The sequence below is a fragment of the Cornus florida genome, unplaced genomic scaffold, assembly GCF_030987335.1.
Source record: "Cornus florida cultivar Cherokee Brave unplaced genomic scaffold, ASM3098733v1 CherokeeBrave_3.0.0_Hap2_Chr09, whole genome shotgun sequence".
NCBI classification, from domain to species: Eukaryota; Viridiplantae; Streptophyta; class Magnoliopsida; order Cornales; family Cornaceae; genus Cornus; species Cornus florida.
Window position 1 is genome coordinate 95,763,729 of NW_026775579.1, and position 21,755 is coordinate 95,785,483.

The 21,755-nt window shown below is 33.6% G+C and overlaps 1 protein-coding gene across 1 annotated transcript; it reads right to left on the reverse strand.

Moving 5' to 3' along the window:
- Positions 1-625: 625 nt before the first annotated feature.
- Positions 626-17,621, reverse strand: LOC132275400 (uncharacterized). Its single transcript, XM_059776873.1, has 8 exons — positions 17,488-17,621; positions 17,330-17,365; positions 16,715-16,851; positions 14,630-14,693; positions 12,921-13,030; positions 5,663-5,735; positions 3,846-3,881; positions 626-925 (listed from the first exon to the last, which is right to left on the reverse strand). Exons 1-8 carry the CDS (start codon positions 17,507-17,509, stop codon positions 897-899), a joined length of 507 nt encoding a protein of 168 aa, XP_059632856.1. The 5' UTR covers positions 17,510-17,621; the 3' UTR covers positions 626-896.
- Positions 17,622-21,755: the final 4,134 nt, after the last annotated feature.

Genomic DNA, 21,755 nt, shown 5'->3' on the forward strand with positions numbered 1-21,755 from the left:
ACTGATCAAAATAGTGTCCGTTCTATCCCATCACTAGGTTAGAGGGGAAATTTCTTAAGAATACCTTCCCCAAAGAAAAAAGAAATTTCTTACAATGGATACAAACTTATATATGGGCGTGCGTTGAGTCAGCTGGGATTGTAACGAACTCGATTAATTTAATAGCAAAATCCATTCAGACTCGATCTGAGCTCGTGTTCAAAATTATCCGACTTGTTCATGAACATATCGAGCTTAATGTTCTTATGTTTATAAACACGTTCTTGAGCCTTACAGAGGGCGTTGTTTTGAGTATGAATACTTATCTAACAAAACGTTTTGGTGGTTGTTCTTTGCCAATTTATGCGGTTTTGGGTTTTTCATTTTAGGGTCAGAGACTTTGATTTTCTATCTTTGTTTCGTGTGTATTTGTTGTAAAAGTACCGCTAAAGACTGTAACCTAGTTCTACCTCATAAATGAGTTAGTAATGATTCAAGTCCCAATATGGATAATAAAAGTTTGAGCTTATACCCTTTGTTTTTTCAGTTTCTTCTCCTATGGAATTTCAGGAATGAATGTTCCGATCCATCTTTTTATAATATCCTAAGTTGTTCTAATTGTTATGCTTGATTAAAACGCAATGCAAAAGGAGAAAGTGAGGTATATTACAAGAATATCATAATTAATGATCCATATTTAATTGGTTTCCACTCGGTGAAGCCAGCCAATGTTTTGGCAACAGACACAGAAGAAAAGTCTGAATATACAAATCTTTTCAAAGACATAGCCTTAAAATTACAAATAAACAAAAAACATAAACTAAATTTTTGCAGATGATCTTCAATAAAATACCAAGATGCGAAAAACCACAACACTGGGACAAGTTTTGCAGGAAGCACAAAAGCACTATATACGATCAATCCCAAATTCTCCTCCACCACCCCACTGCATTCACAACAAAGAAACCAAACAACAGCCGTAATCAATTATTGCCCCTACGAATACTACTATTAAAGATATTGATAAAGACGTTATTGCAGAAGAAGAATCAAGTTACAACTTTTTGATTGACGATAAGAGTAAAGAATGCCTCTATCAAAAGTATAATGTCTATTGTGACAGTAACATCACAATGGACTATGTGTCTTGTGCAATTCAAAACAAAAAGAGTGTGTAATGATCTCGTCTTTTCTGTCCACACTGCAAATAATACATACAGGGGACGTCAATCTTTTTTTTTTATAATTCAAAGAGAATACCACTAAGCAGAGAAATCAACAACTTAAACCCAGTCTTCATACAAACAAAACCGCAAAAGCTTTCATCCAATGACCAAAAGCTCTAACCAAAACGTGTGAAGGTAAAAGATTTCATAATGATAAAATGCTGTGTATCAACTCCTACATTCAAGTCCATAAAAATTAAATAGGTAACTGATCCTTGCCCTGCAAGCACAACAATTGCAGTAAAAGTACTCAAAAATCACAAATGCACGTAAAAAAAAAAATTCACAAATTACAGTTCAATATAATTCCAGGACGTAACTGTGAGTTAATGAAATACTTGAATCTGAGAACTACTAGAACTAACAAATGACATTGGCCTTTGATTCCATATCTAAGATGAGACCATCTTTAAATGCTAAGCTTAGAATGTTCATGATTAACAAGTTTGTTTCAATGTAAAGCATTTTTGTGGTAAAATATTTTTATGTCAAACATTTTACAAGCAAAACAGAATTTTCTCTTTTTTTGTTCTGATATTGAAGAAACATAATCTTGAAAATGAAAAGCATATGACAACAGGCCAGAAAAAGAGAACTGCTTCTTTCTCAATTTCGTATATGTTGAATTTGGATGAATTGTGGCAAATGCTTAGGCTCAGATCCATTAAAATGACCAAGGAAGGAAATTTAGCTCAGATCCACTAAAACGATTGAAAGAGACAGAGAGTTTGCAAATACATATCAGTGTGGTGACTGTTAGAGAGTTATTGAGCTTTTTCATGATTATGTTACGGGGTAATATTGTATTTTCCTTTCTTTTTAGTTTGTCAGCCTTTAGGGCTTATTTGTTTTGTATTCGTATGATTAAAGCTTCTGTTGAATATAGATATAGAGATTTCTCCCCATTCTCTCCATCTTGTTTGCACAAAGGTTAACATGGCATCAGAGCAAGGAAAACTAAACTAGAGGAGTAAACGACTGTTAGTTCAAGCGCTAACTATTGCAGCCCAATCGCAACTTTGCACATCGCAACACCTCAACAATCATCTCTGAATCATATTATCGCATCTCAACCTTGCTGACTTCACATTTGTTCTCAGCTTCTCAACAGCATTGATTTTGATTTTGACTTCGTTTACATTGACTTTCGACTCAATTTGCATCAAAATCGCAAGATCAAACCAAATTTTCAACACTTTTTTTACAACACATTTAGCTAAATGGGTTTAATCGGGTTATAAACGGGTTGACAGGTCAACACAACATGACATGTCTAATTATTGTGTTAATTTGGTTCGGCATGCTTATGACTCGAACATGATTAAGTCAAACCTTACTTATCAAATAAATGTAGATAACTGGAGCTCAACAGCCTAGAGAGGTGATAACCAATACCCATATCTCGCGGCACCCGTAACAGAAACCAAACAATAAGAATTTTAATTTCTGAAAAAACATCCTAAGGTGCTTTTTAAATCTTCCAAAAGTTTCCAAACAAGAATCTAAATTAAACTGAAAAAGAATTAGAGTTTTACATGCATATATAAACACTTTTTATCAGCCCAAACTATGAATAGAGGTTCCTTTTCGAAGTGTTTTACAAGAACTTCTATTTGCTTCATACACTCGAATTGATGAGTGATTAGACTATGCATGAATGTTTCAGTGTACTTCGGATTGGATTTGTTTCTTGAAGAGTAATCAGCAGTAGACTTCATAATTTCAACACTCTGGCTAAACACTACAGCATGAATCTAAATCACTATTGAAGAGAAAATGGACCATAAAGAGCGATTACGTTGACTGGGAAGCACAAGAGCTAGTGACTCTGAGGTGGAGTTCAGACTAGTTATGGTAACTCTGTGCATTGGAGGTAAAGAAACTCAACATTAATGCTAGGATTGGAGTCAAGATTAGCAAGGTAAGATTGAACACTTCTTCTGCATAGAGGATGATTGTGCTCGAACCAGTAATCCTTGGTATTCCTGTGTGTGTTTTCCATACGAAAAAATTGTAGATCTTTGTGCTTGCCTTTAACTTTAAAAATTGTTCTATCTGGTGTGGTGATTGCTAATTGTTGAAAGTAAATAAAGGACATTAAAAAAACAGAAGATTTGTTCAAAAAGCCTTAAGTTTCATAAATGAGAATCTTAGCAGGTATTCCACTTGCAACTCTAACTTTCTATAACAGTATTGTTGACAAGATAGAGAACAACTTCCCATGCAAATTTCATACAGCTATTATATCTAAGAGGTTTGAAGTTCTACACCATAAACCATAAAATGCAAGCATCAATGACATACAAAATTGTACAATTAGATGAATTTTTGGACTAGAACTTACTGGAGAAAGATGTATATACACATTGGGATGCACAAGCATTCAAGCAAATACAAATACATAAGAGATAATCACTCTATAGCACACACTACAGCCATGGTTACACTTTTGTTGTATTTGAAGAAGAGGGTAACAACATGACAAATAAGGAATTTGACATGAGGCTCGTATCTTTGCATCAACAATTGATCTAAATTAAATATTTCAATTTGAACTATATATATTGTAAACCCATGCCTTCTCAGAAGATTGTATAAGAATATGCAGCCATTTAACCCTTTATAAATATGAAGAAATACCTGTTTCACCAGCGGGCTGTCCACCCTTTTCAAAAGCTGCAAAGAAGATTACCAAAAGAATATACTCATGAATAAGAGAACACTTCAGAAACAGAATTAATGAAAGCATACGACAACAAAAACAGAAACAAAAAAATGATACTTCAGTTTCATAATTTATTTCTGATAAATGCACAAACCTCCCTGAGAATTGTTACACTTACAAGAATTTTCTATGTAGTTTCAAAAAATAACTGTGACCTCTCTTGTCAAACATTGTTTTGTAACCATTAAGTGTCAAGACAACTCAAGGATGGATTTTGCTAAAGTCAGCAAAATGAACTTTCATAATGTCAATTTCACCATTGGATAGAATAAAAATACATTTTTTTCTTACAATTGATTAGTTGAGAAAGGCTGAGGCTGTGTATAAGCATCTTGCAGTGAAGGGTTAATGCGTCTTTTCACAATAGTTGGTTTATTCAATTAAAAACTATATTTAGGTTTTGATGGGCAAAGTCAAACCACATACTAAGGCAGTGTTATTATTCAAATTAAAAAGGAAATAAACAAAACTCAAAGAGGGCAACGTAATTCATCCTTTATTTTTAAATGCAATGGGATTATCATTAGAGTTGAACCTTAAAAATGCAATGGGATTTTCATTAGAGTCAATCAACCCCAAATAGGTTCACCATTCTCTCTATTTTTTGTTTTCAAAAGTGGTTCACCATTCTTTTCCTCAAGAACAAATCTCTTCTCTGATGAATCATTCGCATAATGTAAATAATGTGTATGCATATATGTGTGTGTGTGTGTATAATTGTATATACACACTTATCTCAAAATATAACCCTATATATGCAATAATCCAAATTTTAGATCTCAAAAACAAAACCCAAATCAATACATAAGATTTGCTTTGTTAGGGATAGATGAAAGGAGAGAGAAGAAAAAACAAACGGTTTTAACCCGCAAGGAGATGGGTAATACTCATCTTCAAAATTTTTAAATTTTAAACAGGTGTCTAAATCTTACTGGGCCACAACAGCAAGGAAATCCATGTAAATATAAACAAACCTCAAAGAGTGCAACGTAATTCACCCTTCATTTCTAAAATTAGACAAACCTGGCTATCATTTCTTCACAAGAAAGGTATAAGGATTCAAATATGATATGAAGAAACTCAGATGTCACCAAATTCACACAAATAACCACTAAATCACAAATAAAAGCATATATTAACACTCCAAACATTAATCCCAATTTTAAATATATATATATGAACCTGAAAATCTTCCCAGAATGAATAAAAGATTATTGAAAATTTTAAAACAAAACAAAACAGCACATACACATGCTGGCGGAATGAACTTGTTTGTCTAAAGCCAAAACACCACTCACATTTCGTCCTTTTCATTCCCATGATATAACTATTTATGAGATACCCCCGATTACTTATGTTGCCAACAAAAAGATATATTCCATAACTCTTAACACCATATTTTCTTCTAAGATCAAAGGCTGACAAGCCTCCACGCCAGTATCATGTACCCACGTACTTATCCCCAAAGAAATCAAATGAACCATGACAACAAAGTGAGCTGAACGGAATCAATGAAGTATAAGAAGAAGAAAAAAAAAAAAAAAAAAAGACAGCTAAAAATGAACAGAGAAAAAGCACCAAAGAGAGATAAGGAGACACAAAATATTTGAAACAGATCTGGCATAAGATAAATATTGCAGAGCTAGGAAAAGAATTAGATAACAAAAATGAAAATAAGATCAAAATGGAAGCATATTAACCAAAAGTTACTCACTATAAGCATCCACCTTACCTTGACAATATCGGGACAATTCTTCGCGGAAACTTCTACAATGTTCGTGATCTTCCCCAACGTAGCTTACACACTGCTTTCACACCAAACAGTATACGTAAAATACCATTGCACCACAAATATATCGAAAATCTAGTTTACAAGATTTAAAAATTATATGATTGTAGTACTAATATAGAAAAATAAGAACAAAAATGAATGGAAAAAAAAAAAAGAAAAGAAAAGAAAAAAAAAAAAAGAAAAAAGAAAGAAAGAATCAATATTTTTATTGGCAGAAATAAGAAATACACCGTAACACCCCTCACCCACCCCTCTCATCTTTATTTGCCATGCTAGAATATAACCACTATTCTATAATGGCTTTGACAATGGGTCAAAGCCGATATAGATCTAACTGAAGAATAGTTAAAAGTACAATGTTCCAATGTGGCACTAACATTATAGTAGTGGATAACGTGTATGCATGCAGTCCAACAAAAACAGAACCAAAAACATCTTTGTCCGAAGTGGAAGTGTTATAGCATCTCAATTATTTGGGTTAAGTGCACAACCACCCCTTTAGTATAGATTTCGTGTATATAGAATACTTGGGTGTAAAAGGGAATTTAAGAAAAAGAAAACGAAATTAACAATTCCCAAAAAAAAAAAGAAGAAAGAAGGTTTAATAAAGAGTGGTTTTATATTGAATTCTAAATTTGTTTAGAGTAGCGTTTTATATAGTTGAAGAGTAATACTAGATCTAGGAGTATATTAAAAAAGAAAGAAGGGTTTTTTTTTTTTTTTTTTTTTTTTTCATAAAAAAGAAAGAAGGTTTAATAAAGAGTAGTGTTGCGTTTTATATAGAATTCTAAAGTGGGAACGGAATTTAAGAAGATAAAAAAAGTAAGAAAAAATTAATGATAATTTTACCTTTCCTAAAGGTTTAATAATTATGTTATTTTCTTTGATTTTTTTTTTTTTTTTTTGATAAATATTTTCTTTGATAATTTTTTTACTATCATTTTATATATATATTTTTCCTAGTACATTTTATATAATGTTACTATTAAGGAACTTCAATTTTCAAATTTTATTTTTATTAATATATTATTAATTTTAATATTATAATTTTATTCCAATTTTTTTTAAAATTTTTTAATTGAATTATATTAACATTGAATGTTAATTATGTTACTCAAGTGCATTTTTATTAGTAATTATGTTACTCAAGTACACATACATATCTATGGATTAATTTCTAAAAGTGTATTAGAAGACTAAATTTGAGTCCTGGAGACCAACCATATTCTACTTTCTAAGTTTTTCTTCAAGTCCAAAGGACTATATTCTCCTCATTGTTACTGTTCCATAAAAACGATATATTCTATTGTTCAATAATATATGACCATAAAGATTGAAGTGCAGAAAATAACTGTACTATCAATATAGTGCATATATTTCCCTGGTGTCAAATGAGACAAGTGTCTAATTTTGTCATTTTCCATTTGGATAATTTTTAAATAATGTAAGATAATTTGCCATAAGGGTATTCAAGTCTTCAGGAGGTATTTATTTGAACACTAAATCTTGAAGGGGGTTTACGGACCACCAAGGGGGTATATGCACTATATCGGTAGTGTGTTTTCAGCACTTTACCCTACTATTTTACATATAAAATTCAAAAATAAGATAACGGGCAGTGTACTCTATAACATAAACCTGATCCCTTTACATAATTGGAAACCATACAGGAAACAAAAATTGCGACTCTATTCATCCAATGATCAAAACTTCAACTGCAATATTGCATAGGAGAAGATGCTTATGTGGGAAAATGTTGTCAATAGGCACATCCATTCACTCAAGTCCACCAAAACACACAAAGAATACAAATCCTTGCCCCATCAAGCCATAAAAGTTACACCATAGGTACTCAAAATTTACAAACCCAAATAAACACACAAGTGGTAATACTAAATAGAATTCATTCCTTCATTTTCCCTTTGCAACAAAGTATGATGCAACCACAAGTACATCACAGTCAGCATAGGCAAGAATATGATGACCAGTGTCCAGATAATTATTTCTACATCCGTCCCATATTAGCAGCCCCTCTTTTCTTTTTGGAATGTCCCAAATTAACTGTCCCAGTTTAAAAGGCAAAGCAAAATAAATGTCAATCTTTCCATAATTACCCTTTAAGTTTTCAAAAATCTCCCAACCTGATAATATACATATATAAACTTAAAAGGACAACTTGGTAAATTTAAAAGGGGGAAATTCATTAATTGCATGTCCCCCTTAACAAGTTATAATACCAAAAAGAGACAACTACTGTGAGATGGAGGAAGTATAAAATTAAGTGAGAATTATGCTGACTATAACTATTATCTATTAAATTAAATTATTTAGATTATGCTGACTATAACTATTATTTATTAAATTAAATAAAGTAGGTTGTGCTTTTTCTTTTTTTTTTGATAAGTAAAATGTATTAGAATTAATTTATATAGAGATAATGATGGGCTTGAGATGGCAAGCCACCCAAAGTTGTGGGAGTGTTATTAATTTTTTTTTTTTTTTTTTTTGAGAAATTAAAGCAATTGTATAGGAATTACTAATAACAAGAATGTTATATTCACATTTACTATATAAAATATGTGCTTAAGGAAGTTAATTAGTAAACAAAAATTTTAAAAGAGGAAAACATTCTAAACGAATAGGAAGAATAAGTTATCCTACTAATTTAAAAGAAGGGAACTTCAAATAAAGTTAATTTATAAATAAAAAAAATGGAACAAGAAATTCGTGGAATGATTGCAGCAAAACTTCAGGAAACTGAGCTATTGCATCAGCAAGACATCTTAATATATGTATATCATATATGGTTAAGACAACAAACATGAGATCTTACTATATATAACAAAAAGGAAAGCAAACGGAATAGAAATTAATGGGTTGTTTGTTACTTGGATGAATTTTGTAAGCAAAGGGCTGCAATTTAGCAGCTAACCAGTTCATTAATAAAATAAAATAAAATAAAATAAAATAATACAACAACACAAATGGACAACAATTAAAAGACAAAAAAAACTGGTTGTACCAGTTACACATACATACATTCTAACAAGAGAGGAGGACAGAAAAGCAGGGAAAAAATGAGAGAGAAACAGCCGCCGGAGAGATTAGAGTACAAAAAAGAGAAGATTCGAGAAAAGTGTAAAGTGATAGAACAGGCAAGGAACATGCTAAAGGATAACGAGGAATTTAAAATGTTATCAAAAAGGGGGTCCATTGAAGGAACTGCTGTGTTTTAGAGACTGCTGTGAATGAAATAATTAAAATGGCTTGTGATATTGGAGCCACCACTATAGTCAAACCTGTTATTGTTAGCAACAGGTTTGTATGATTTATAAATCTCTGGACTTTAATTATGGTAGTATATGAAAAAGTTTCATAATTTATTACTGCATTATGGGGTTTAAAAGATAAGAGATGGCTCTTTTTAACACAGGCCTAGATACAAGTTTTAATTGGCCTCCCTATAGTAGATAACCATCTCCAAAACTAGTTACTGAATGTAAATATCGGGATTTTCAAACGATGTGATATAAAATTCAAAATAATGAGTTTATCAAGGAGTTCAATCTAAGTTAATACTAAATGTCAAAATTCTATTTAATCTCCACTCTTCAGGAAGCAACATAGCGAGTCATTCATCATTTTGCTAAGACATGGAAATTGTTCCATTGATCCTGTGCTATTATAATGCCCAAAAAGAAAAATGTCATAGCAAAATATGGGTGGATATTTCTGTGTGATAAAAAGGAGTGTGTATATATATAGAGAGAGAGAGAGGTAATTTACTGACTTTCCCTGAGGTATCAGGTAATCACCATCAGATGAAAGTTTTTGAAATATCACTCTGGCATCCCTTGTCAGAGTGGAGAATTGTAAATTGCAAAATGTTATGTGTGCTTTTACTATATTACCCTTGATACAAAAACATTTTTAATTTTATAATGATATGAGCATGGTTGAATTTACTAAAATGCCACTTACACTTTTAGTTTCAAGTCCCCTCTCTCTCCTCCGCACTCCAGCACCACCACCCCCGCAGTGTTACATCGCCAACCCACTTCCACCACTTTACAACCACCACACTCCCACTTTTCTCTCTTATCACCACCACAACAACCACCATCATTGCCACAACCATCATCACTCCCAATCATCTCCAAAATCCGTACCACCAACACCAGCTCCTACACCACCACAGACCCAATTCTTTCTCCTCCCACAACCACCTTCATCCCCTATCAGCACCCGCCTCTCTCTATGTATGAGTCCATCACCATAACCTTGCTGCCTTCACCTTTATTTCAATTTTGTGCAACCCAAATTAGCGCCACCAAAAGTGCTTCCCCCCCTCTCCCTCCCTCTCTTTTCTTTGCAGCATCCAGAGGCCCCTCCCACCACCGTCGCCCAATTATATTTTCCCACAATCCAACCTTCACAGCCACCAACCATCACTGTGACTCAAACCCTCCACCAAAAAACAGAACCTCCAAGGCTTGATAGCGAAATAGAGTGAGAAAGAGGTATGTTCATAGTTACCTATGTTACCTACCATAGAATTGCGAATTGATTTTCAATCTAATACGTATCTACAAATGGATTTCTGAATAATGCAAAAAAGAAATTTTGGTAAGTAAAATTGTATAAAAGCACTCAAAAGGGGAGCGCATCCCAATAGAACTACACAAGGCCAAATAGGACCTCTAGACATTCAAGGAGCCCAAAAAATCGACCATCTCCTCTAAAGATCTATAATATCTCCCTACAACCCAACAAAAAAGAGTAGAAATAATAGAGAACTTAAGCATAGAAATAGGATTCTCCTTTCCTTCGAAAGATCTCTTGTTCCTCTCGAGCCAAATACACTACCAAACACACAAAGGCGTAACCCTCCAAACATCCCGGACTTGGGCCCCCACTATACAACCTCTCCAAGTCTCAATCAACCCTCTGGAGGATTTGGGCATGACCCACAGAACTCCAAACAAACCAAGCATCAAATCCCAACAACCTCTAGCTATAGAGCAATGCAAAAGGAGGTGATCCACTGTCTCCTCATCACGAAGACACATGCAACAACAATTGACCACAATGCAAATGAATAGGATTTAGTCTTCAATTCTACAACTATAATGTCCATTACCACTTATTAACCATAGAACCCTTATTTTGGGTCTGCTTAAATGAACAAAGCCCATTTGCCTTTCCCAAAACCCACTCTACCTCACCGTTTTCAGTTCTTGAATTTCATTTCCTTCCTAACCCACCCCCCCCCCCCCTCCCCCCCCCCCCCCCCCCCCCCCCTTCTTCTCTCTCTCTCTCTCTCTCTCACTCACTCACACACACACACACACGCTGTAGAACTTGAAGGATATATATATATATATATATATATATATATAATTCTTCACTTGATGTAGTTGGATTATATAACTTAACATTGAATAATATTTATATTTAATGGAAACATTAATTAATCAATTATATAAATATATTTGATTGTCATTTATACAACTAGGTAGCACTTCAGATATTCAATCATATAATATATATAAAAATATTTGACTGCCATGTCTAGATCTGAGATAGTATACATAATGAATATTTTGGTCAAAAAATAAAGGGTTAGATTTGTCATTTTAAAATGATCAAGTACAGATGAAGAAGTAAATTGCTCTTATTCAAGGGTATTTTAATGACCTTGACGGTAATTAATCGGAGAGGGGGTTGACTATGATTTCATCAAACCTAAAGGGAGGTTGACTTAATTTTTTTCAAATTTTCATCCGATAGTGATTTCTCTAAATCCCAGGAGAGGACAGAGTAATTTACTATATATATATACACACACACTTATCAATAAAAAAATTTACTATATATATATATATATATATATATATATATATATATATTTATGCATAGAAAGCTGTCACATTTTCTAAACAGCACTTCACATAAGCCTATTAGCTATATGCTGGTTTAGTACTGATTTATTCTTAATACCACATGATACCTATAAATTTTGACCACATAAATCAGTATTACTTCTAAATGATTATAATGGAGCCTATGGTACCAATAACTTAGGGTCCTAGGAATTTAGGTCATATGGGTTGACTTGTAAAGTTGATTCTATAAATCCTTCTAAGGTGAAGATGATTTCGTCAAACTTTCAAAATAATGAAAATAAAAAGAAAATTCATTGGGTTTTTATATTCTGCAAGAATTTAAAATTTGTACAGAGACTTCAATTACTTAATGCATATATACATTTCCTTTTCTCCGTGTATTGCAGATTGCTGTAAAGCTATAAAAGTAGTGGATTTGTGAGTCTAGCATAGGACAAAAAGTGAAGAAATGTCTTGTTCTGTTGTGTTATTCTATGGGAACCATCTCTTTTGCACATATGCCAATTTGCACACATGCCAATTTCGCAAGTGGAACTTTGATAAATGATGCAGAGTCCCTTTGATACGGGATAGCGGAATACTTTAGTTTGGCAGAATTCTGAGTGGGTGGAATGTTCACTACCTCTACAGGGATGCCTGTTAGGGTGGCAACGATCCTGGAGTTGGTGGCTATGCACCAGGTTTTCACCACGCAACAATGCATAGTATGAAAATATGATGCATTATCTAATGAATGTTGATGATTTATAAATGCAACTTATTTTCTACTACGATTTATTGACATACATGATACTTTCTCTTGACTTGTAACTGAATTAACAAACTTGACACTATCTTTACTATTTGAGATCCGTTTGATAAATGATTCTGATATCCTCTTGGACTAACTTATCAAAAAAAAAAAATATTATACCCTCTTACACTTGCTCTATGCAAAATTTAGTGCCACGACATACCCTTATTGCATGCTTTTGTTTAGTGCTTATAAAGGACAGTTTTTTCTACTAGGCTGTCTAGCTCATTACTATCATTTTCTAGACATGATTATGAGGAAACTTGGAACAGCAAAGACACTTATTCGACGACATCAGAAACTACGAACTTTTAGGTACTAAAGGCCTTTCACAATGGTTGTAAAGTGATTTATTTATTGATATGGAAAACAAATATGTAGTATTAAACAGCATGCATATAAAGGAATTATGATTTACATTTAAGTCTTATAAAAGAAATAAAACAGATAACTCCTAGAAATAAAGTTTCAATTGTTCCCAAATAAAGATCAAATATACCTCATCAAACATCATTTTACGAATCGCACATTGAGTCTTGTTATTTGTCATGTAAGCATCATACAACTGATCCGCCTCCTCAATATCACTGGCCGTTGGATAAAAGTGACCTGCGAACAAGATTATCAGAAGGATATACACATGAATGAGAGAGCACTTCGCAAACAAAATCATGCAAGCAGTGCCACACACATATAAAATCACACAAATCACCACTAAAACACATATTACCAATTCCAACATCAACAAGAAAAGCTTGGAAAAAGAGGCAACGTCAACAAAAGTTAACCCTGAATGTGGAACTTTATGTACATATGCATATATACACACATATCCACGTACAAATTATGAATAATGAATATTAATATACATATGTAGATATGTAGATATATATATATATATATATAAGAACAAGGATGGCTAAATTTACTCTTTTTTCAGACTGAGAATCACAACTAAAGGAAAAGCCTGTGAATCAACTCATATCAATAGAATACAGATGTAACTCAGTACACATGAAGTTCATAATTCCAAGCAAAGAATTACATATGTATATATATATATATTATATATAAGAACTACGATGGCTACATTTACTGTTTTTTTTCAAAATGAGAACCAAGGACGAGACAGCGAATCAACTCGTATCAACATAATACACATGTAACTCAGTAGACATGAATTTCATAATGCCAAGTGAAGGAACAAATTTTGCAAAGTCAGGTTGTACTATAGACTATAGTAGCAATTCTCTGGGGAATGTTATCATATACGTAGGAAGAGTAGGGCATCCTTTTTATATGCAGAAAACACATTAAAAAAAAATAAAATTAATTTATTCATTTTTTGCTATAAAAACATAAGGATCTAAAGAGCAAAAGGCAGGCATCTCCGAAGCTAATTCATGACTACTGAAATTGTGAAAGTGACAATATTGGGACCAATTCCACTGGTACAATTTTTAAAACGGCACCATTTTGTAAATTGGGCGACAGCATTATCTATGTTATTAAGCAACATAATTGCACAACCAAGAGTTTAAATCCAGTAAATCGTCTTCTCAGGAATCTACTCAGCATAAATATTTTCAGAGGAAAATTTGAAAAAAGCAGCCCAGTGCACAAGGCACCTTCCACTGCGGGATCTGGGGAGGCTCGTATATGTACACAGCCTTAACTCGGCATGCGAATAGGCTCTTTCCCGTTTTGAACCCATGACCTCCAGGTTATAATGCAACAACCTTACCGTTGCGCCAAGGCCCGCCCTCAAACGAAAAATTGAAACAAAGAATAAAAGCAAGCAACCAGTAAAACCCAAAACTCCACTCCCATATCCTCCTTCCATGCACCCAAATGATCCTGATAATCTATGAGATAATACCCAAGTAACAGATGTTGTCAATAACCATCCACCAATGTATTTATCCCTAAAAATTTAGATGAACTCAAGACAAAAAAATGAGCTGAACACAGACAACGGTATTACTATTTTTATAAGAATTTCTGTAAAAACCACTTATATAATGAAAATAGAAAAATGAAAAAGGAAAGAAGGGGAAAAAGTTGAAATAGATGTGGTGTAAGACGAACATTGCAGTGACAGAAACCAATAAGACATCAAAAATAGGAGAAAGCAAACCCCTAGTGTATCATAGCCACAACAGAAACGTATAGAGAAAAAGTTTGTCACAACAGAAGTATCTCACTTACGGCAGTGCAGGGACAAAGATTTCTGGTACTTTTGACAATCTTCATCACCACACTCTCTCATGCACTGCATTCACAAAAAAGAAAACCAAGCAGCGTAAACTATTATTGCCCCCACAAATACTTTTACAACCTTGTGTTCGATATACAAAGAAAACCTTATCCATAAGACCACCAAATAAACTAAAAGAAACATGAAAAAGAGTACAAAATCAATAACAAACAAGAAGGTACTTTATTTTAGAAGGAAAAAAGAAAAGAAAAGAACTGGCTGCCTATTTTGGAGTTCAACAAATTTCTGAACTCTGTTAAGGGTTACCAATTTGAATTTATGAATTGATAGGAAAAATAATTTTAGGTAACATTTGATTCCATATTCAGAATGCAATCTTCTTGAAACGCTAGGATTCAAAGGGAAAATAGAACAAAATCTAACATTGATTCATATATTTCAAGTACAAATTTTTTTTTTTTTTGGGGTGCAACGAAAGTTCTTTGAACTTTATTTACAAAAATTAATTCTCAATTACATAAATGCGTAGATTTTAGCTCCAAATCTAATTGCCACTTAAAGGAAAAACAATACAGATCGTCCCATTCACATTTAAGTATCACATAATTGTCTTTGAACATGTAAAGTTACAAAGTTTATTTTACTTTTAAAGACCTTCAAATTTAATTGTTAATCCATTATTGGATTGGACTCAATCAACAACTTAAAACAAAGAAAAGAAAGAAAAAAAGAAAAGGTGAACTCCTGTAAAGAGAACCAAAAAAAAAAAATGAAAATTTATTATAATCGAGAAACGAGCTTGTCTATGAACAATTTTAAATACATTTCATAGGACCATCTTTTTACCATTTGCATCTCCATATTTTCATTATAATAAAATGTAGCTTTCTCATTGTTTGGCATGAGCTAATAAAGTTAAGGTGGGAGGGTGGAAAAGGCATCCTAGGGGAAAAAAGGCATCCATTGCTCTTTTTGTGAATATGCAAGAAGGAGAATGTCTTCTGTTTCTCCTTATAAACATTACACATTAAGAAATGCTATGGTTAGAACGGCAACAAAAAGACTACAGGAAAGAGAGAGAAAAAGTTTCCTTTCCCTTCTCATTTTCACTGACATTAAGATGATGAAATACGAAAGCTTGGAAGAGAATAGCTTCATTGCTCTTTCCTTTGTCCCCTACTCGGACCTTCCTACCACAGTATAGAAACCTAATTAATCCCTTCCGTTATCATTCAACCTTTCCTTCCTTTTAATATTTCCTCCTACAAAATTGCCCATTACCTTTCACCCTTTAAACTAAATCAATGGACGTAAATAAAAAATAAAATAAAAAATACCATAGCTTTAAACTCATTTTCATTCCAATTTTGAAATGGGAACGACAAAGAAGATTTCCAGGGGATGGAATTTATCGCTCAAATCAGTTGAGGAGAAGGTGCCCAACTTGATTTCAAATTCCATTCCTTCTTAAACTTATAAAAGGATAGATAAATGTATCTACGGTAAAAAACTCTTTTGGGAACTGTGGTGCTATAGACATCGTTCCACTTTCGTATTTGAAAAGAAAAGGTAACAAACAAGGTGATCTGCTATGTTACCTTGACTATGTACATTTATCTGGTAAGTATCAGACCTCCCTACTTCCTTAAACCTGAGATATGTGGACTCAACTTGAAATGTGTCCAAAACTTGGATAGGGGGATAAGGCGATGTCTTGCATGCTTTAAAACATAACATATACTACGTAAAAGTATAACGCATGATACTATTATTCATTAAAAATATACTTTATAATAAGCAAAATTAAATGGAATATGGTGAAAAAATAGAGATTCGTCCATCTTAAAAGTAAGTAACATTTTCTTGCTGTAAAATATGAGCTTTTTATCTTAAAAGTAAGTAACATTTTCTTGCTGTAAAATATGAGCTTTTTATCTTCTTCTTCCATCATCAACATCAGAATATTCAGGTGTTCAATTTTTGTACATGTGTCATACACCCATTTCATGTCATGTCGATAACACATACTCCACTAACAATCTTAAAATACAGTTTCATATAAAGAGCAAATATACCCTTTCATATTTCATGGAAATATCATTACACGAAACAAAGCTCCCTGTCATAAAACTTTCCGTAACACTTTCAATCTGACGATTTACGGACTTAAGACCCAAGGCAGTAGCAGCATTACGAAGAAGGTCAGTAAAACCTATATAGAAAATGAACAGAAGGATTAAATGTGTAAATGAGATAATAAACTGCAAAAAGATGTTTTGCAAGCGGGAAATCACAAAGAAATAAAATAATGCTACCAACAAATTCACAATATTTTTATATTCGAAAAAATAAATAAATAAATAAATAAATAATAGCCAATACTCTTTGGGACTTGGTATTGAAAAAACCAACACTCACCAAACATATAATTAATTTGAAATTCCAACGTCAAACGGTGGGACAGTAAAAAAAACGAAGCATAAAGGTGAAACGACTTCGTGATTGTGCGCATATATACAAATAAATATTCTTCGTGTATAGGAACAAGATAGATGGAAGGATGATGAGGGTTGCCTTACCATCTGTATAAAACATATATAATACACACGCATATACATAAACATATACATATACATATTCGTTTATAGATAGATACGTCATACATAGAAAGATAAGAGGGTTGACATTACCATCTGAATCTGAACTATAACCCTTGGCACGTCCTCCTGAAACATACGAATCAGAGAAAATTAAACGACAGTACTACACAATCAATGAAATCTATCAAAATAACACAGATGCTAAAATTTATAAAGCCCTCAATCAATCGGCACACCACATTACGTACCCCTGCGAACTGGGGCAACCATAATTTCAGATTAAAATTAAAAAATAAAAAAATATATATATATAAGGAGGGATCGCTTGAGATTGTTTTTGTCGATAAGGAAGAAAAGTGTCGATCGATTTTTAAACTGTCGAACAGTAAAATAGTTTAAGAGGAGGGAGAGCCTTGATTATTTATGTAAAAGTTCTAATATTAACCACAATTTACTTTGGTGTCCTAGTGTTACAAGGGAGACTTGTCCCTCGTCGGATCCGAATGGGAAGTGAAATGGGTATAAATGGGTGGGTATGCAGCACTACCCAACAGTTTGAGCTTTTGGGTAAATGGGTAAGCGCCCACCCGTATGAGTTGGTATCAGAGTTAGACCTAATTTTTGATCCGGTGTCATGCCCAGCGTCCGGTCTGGAAGGCATCCAGGTGAGCCACCCCTAATAAGCAGGGTGGCCCGACCGCAACGAGGGCGTTGCGAGTTCGGGTGGGGGAGAATGTTACAAGGGGAGACTTGTCCCACATCGGATCCGGATGGGAAGTGACGTAGGTATAAATGGGTGGGTATGCAGCACTACTCAACAGTTCGAGCTTTTGGGTAAATGAGCAAGCGCCTAGCCGTTACACCTAGTGTTAAGATGAACCCTAAATATCTTGTAAGTGTAACGGTTGGGCAAGCAACCCAGGCAACACCCTTGTTACAGGCCGGCCATTCTGTTTACTCTGTTTACTCTGGGTCAGACTCGGACGTTCTTCGAATCGAGGACTTAGTATGATACTTGATTACGCTTGTTCATTTATCCAAAAATTCTAACGATTGGGTAGTGTTACATACCTACATATTTATACACACTCCAATCCTATTTAAATATGGTGTAAGACAAGTCTCACTTATAAGAGTAAGTTACAATAACCTCCCAATGTCTTAAATTGCAAAGACCATTGCGTTCCTTGATCTAAAAAATAATGTCGACCTCCCCTCTCATAGCCTGATGTATTAGATGTCAAATAATACCTATTACAATATATCTACAAAAATGTCTTTTTCAAATTTTATAACATGCGAGGTGAGTGCTATTTTTAAAATTAGGAGAGATATCCCTGTTATTTAGACATTATCGATATAACTTTCTCTATTTTTTAAAATTTATCCTTTAAAATATTAAGATTATTTTAATTATTATAATAAAAATTTCACTCAAGTTATTATCCTCTCTCAATATCATCCTACCCTATAAAGAATGGCAAACTATAAATTTGTAGGGTTAAGGTGTCATTCCAAATCTATTCTTACGGAGTAATATTTATTTTCTTTCCTCTCAATGGCAAACTTGATAACGGTATTGGGTTGGATGGACCAGCTATTATGCTTGGTAAAAGTGCACTAAACTTATCAACTATTGAGTTATTGTAACGTGCATTTCTCAGTTATTAAACATTGCAACTAAGTCCTCCAAAATTTAAAAACTCCCATTAAAGACAATGGAAAAACCTCTGCTATACAGAAAAACAGGTGCAACAAAAACACTCACTAAAAACATGGAAGAAAAACACTCACTAGAAATTAGATGTATATAAATCCTTGTATTTTTAACATTCTGAGCAAATTGTCCCCTAATTATTTATTTTAATCATTTTTTTTGTAAAATCCCAAAATACCGTTATATATAAATGATTACAATATATTAGGGTATCTCTCTCCCTTAAAAAAAAAAAAAAAAAAACCAAGTTACACGCGCGCATGTGTATGCATGTATTGTATATAGTACACCATCAACACCCCCCACCACTTCCAACCACCATCGGCACCCCTCTCTCTTCCACCACCATCTGATATTTGTACACAGTTCCATAACCATTTTTCGGTAATAAACATATCAGAAATCCACGATCCCATCATACCCATTATCAGGGCTGACTCGAGCCTTAGGCAAGTTATGCAGTCGCCTAAGGCCTGGCCAATAAGAAGGTCTCGTAATTTTTCATTTCTTTATATATTATAACTTTCTTAAAATAATTATGTTAATGAGAGGGATTTGACAGTGACCTAAAAGATTTCTGTTATTTATTACCTTCTTCTTTCTTTTTATCAGGGCTCCAAAAAAATTTTCTTATATATTATAAGCTACCTAAAAATTTTATTTTTTCTATTATTAAACCTCAATCAATAAAGAAATTTAATATTAGACCCAAAATATTTCTATTACTTTTTTTTTCTTCTCTCTCTCATCCTTATTGCATTAGTGTACGACTTGTGAAACTTTTATAATTTTTTAAGACACCTATTAACTCTTTTTTTTCTTTTTTTCTTATTCCTCACATATTTTTTCTCTTCTCATTATAATTTTTTTTTTCTTTTCATCTTCTCCATTCCTATAATTTACAACCTCATTACGTCACAAAACTTTGAATGAACTTTTATTCTATTAAAGAATTTTTTTAAAGTATTGGACCAAATTCTTCAAAATCAGTTTCTATTGTTCTATAACTTCAATTAGTTTATATTTTTACTAAATCGTGTTATCATAAAATTATATATTTTGTTTGTGAATTGTCATTATTTTTATTTATATTGTTAAATATACCTTTTAGAAAGCACATAGTTAATTAACTAACGAGATTGAAATTTTTTTAATACTACGCTTAAAAATCACAAAATAAATAATAAGTATATTATTAACATGAATATATAAGTAAATTCTATTAAAAAATTATTTTATTTTTTCGTCTAAGAACTCAAATTATATTGAGCCACCCAGCCTATCATTGTTGTAGGGCTCAAAATTATGGACGCTATGAACGAACTGGATCAAACCCACACTCATTTTTCCTCTACTAAATCTAAAGAAACATTGGTTTGGCGGTTTCACCGAGATCGACCCCAATACCAATCGTTAACATAAACAATAGCTCTGTTTTTGCTAAATTGAGTGGCGTTGTTAAGGATCCAAATTGGAGGAGGAAATAGGGTTGTTTGAGTACTTGCATAATTTCGCATATTGGGAACAATTTCATCATGGAGCAAGAGTACTTTAATGGTGATTTAGCTAACGGGGTTTGAGAGTAGTACTCATTATTGGGTGAGTTCTGGAGTGTTCTCAGCTTCTTTGCAGCCCCGCCGAGTTATGGCAGCGATGTACGTAGCAGCGGCGGTGACAGGGTTTTGGACAATAGATTTTTTGGATTCTTTCTATCTCTGTAAGAAAAAGTTTCATGGACTGGACAAATTCCCCCAAAACCCAACGGAATTGTTACATAGTACTATAATTAATACTACTAAATTTGTCCAGTCCATGAAATAGCAAGGTGGTTTCGGCTGTGTATAGAGAGAATAGGAAAACGAAGAGAGAATAACCAAAGACACCATTGGAAAACGAAGAGAGAAGAACCAAATACACAAATGGTCGAGAGAGTATGACGTTGTTTGATCTTTCATAAGTGCTTCAATATTAATTCCCTTACGTGGAGAGTGTTGAAAACTGTTAGCTTGCACTAGAGATCACTATCCCAAACCAAATACATAAAAAAGTTATGAACTTGTGAAAGAAGGAGAAAGCCAAGGACCAGGTTCTCAGGTGAGCTGAGGTTTCTCTGTGTGATCAGAGCGTTTTTTTCTTTTTTTCCCGAGTGTTTTCAATGTTTGGGTTTCTTCCCCTGGGTGACCTATAGGATGGCTTTCCTGTTCACTCCCGACAACGGTTTGTGTGGGTGATCGGACCCAGTGGCACTTTGGATCTTATGGGTTGTTCTGAACGGTGGATGGGTTTTAGGCCAATCTCCACAGTGTTTCCCTTTTGATCCTAGTATTTGGTTGGTTTGCTTAGCTTCCATGGTCGTTCTACTGTTTTCTGGCCCTTTACTTGTCTGCGTCGGGTTTTTGTCTGTGGTTAAGCTTTCTGTGGCCATGCTTTATTGGTTACGGTTAGTTGATGCAAGGGATTTCCTGTCGTCGGCTTCGTTATTTGGGAAAGGCGAGTTGTTTTCTTGGTCCTATGTGCCGGACTTTCTTTCTTGTTTCAGGTTGTTGCGCGTTGGGCGTGTTCTTAAAGCAGGTTGGTTGTTCATTTCTCTTGCTCTGTTTAGAGCTACTTCTCCTCCGGCCGCCATTGACTATGGGTTGTGGTTTCTTGTTGCCGGTCCTATCTGTGAGGATGGTTATCCTTCGGCGTTTCGGGTTTTTTATGTTTTTTGTTCTTAGTGGTGCTTTGTTTCCGACGATGCTTTTCCTACTGGTGTTTCGCCGGCGGTTGGTCAACTCCCTTGGTTTGGTGATTGTATAA

Bases quoted from the DNA above. Each gene is read 5' to 3' on its own strand.
- LOC132275400 (XM_059776873.1), bottom strand. From the start codon at position 17,509: ATGGTTGCCCCAGTTCGCAGGG. The intron at 16,852-17,329 runs GTAATGTCAACC...TTTTCTATATAG, and splicing joins TTATAGTTCAGATTCAGATG to GTTTTACTGACCTTCTTCGT. The intron at 5,736-12,920 runs GTATATTTGATC...GTGTGAAAGCAG, and splicing joins GTAAAATGATGTTTGATGAG to TGTGTAAGCTACGTTGGGGA.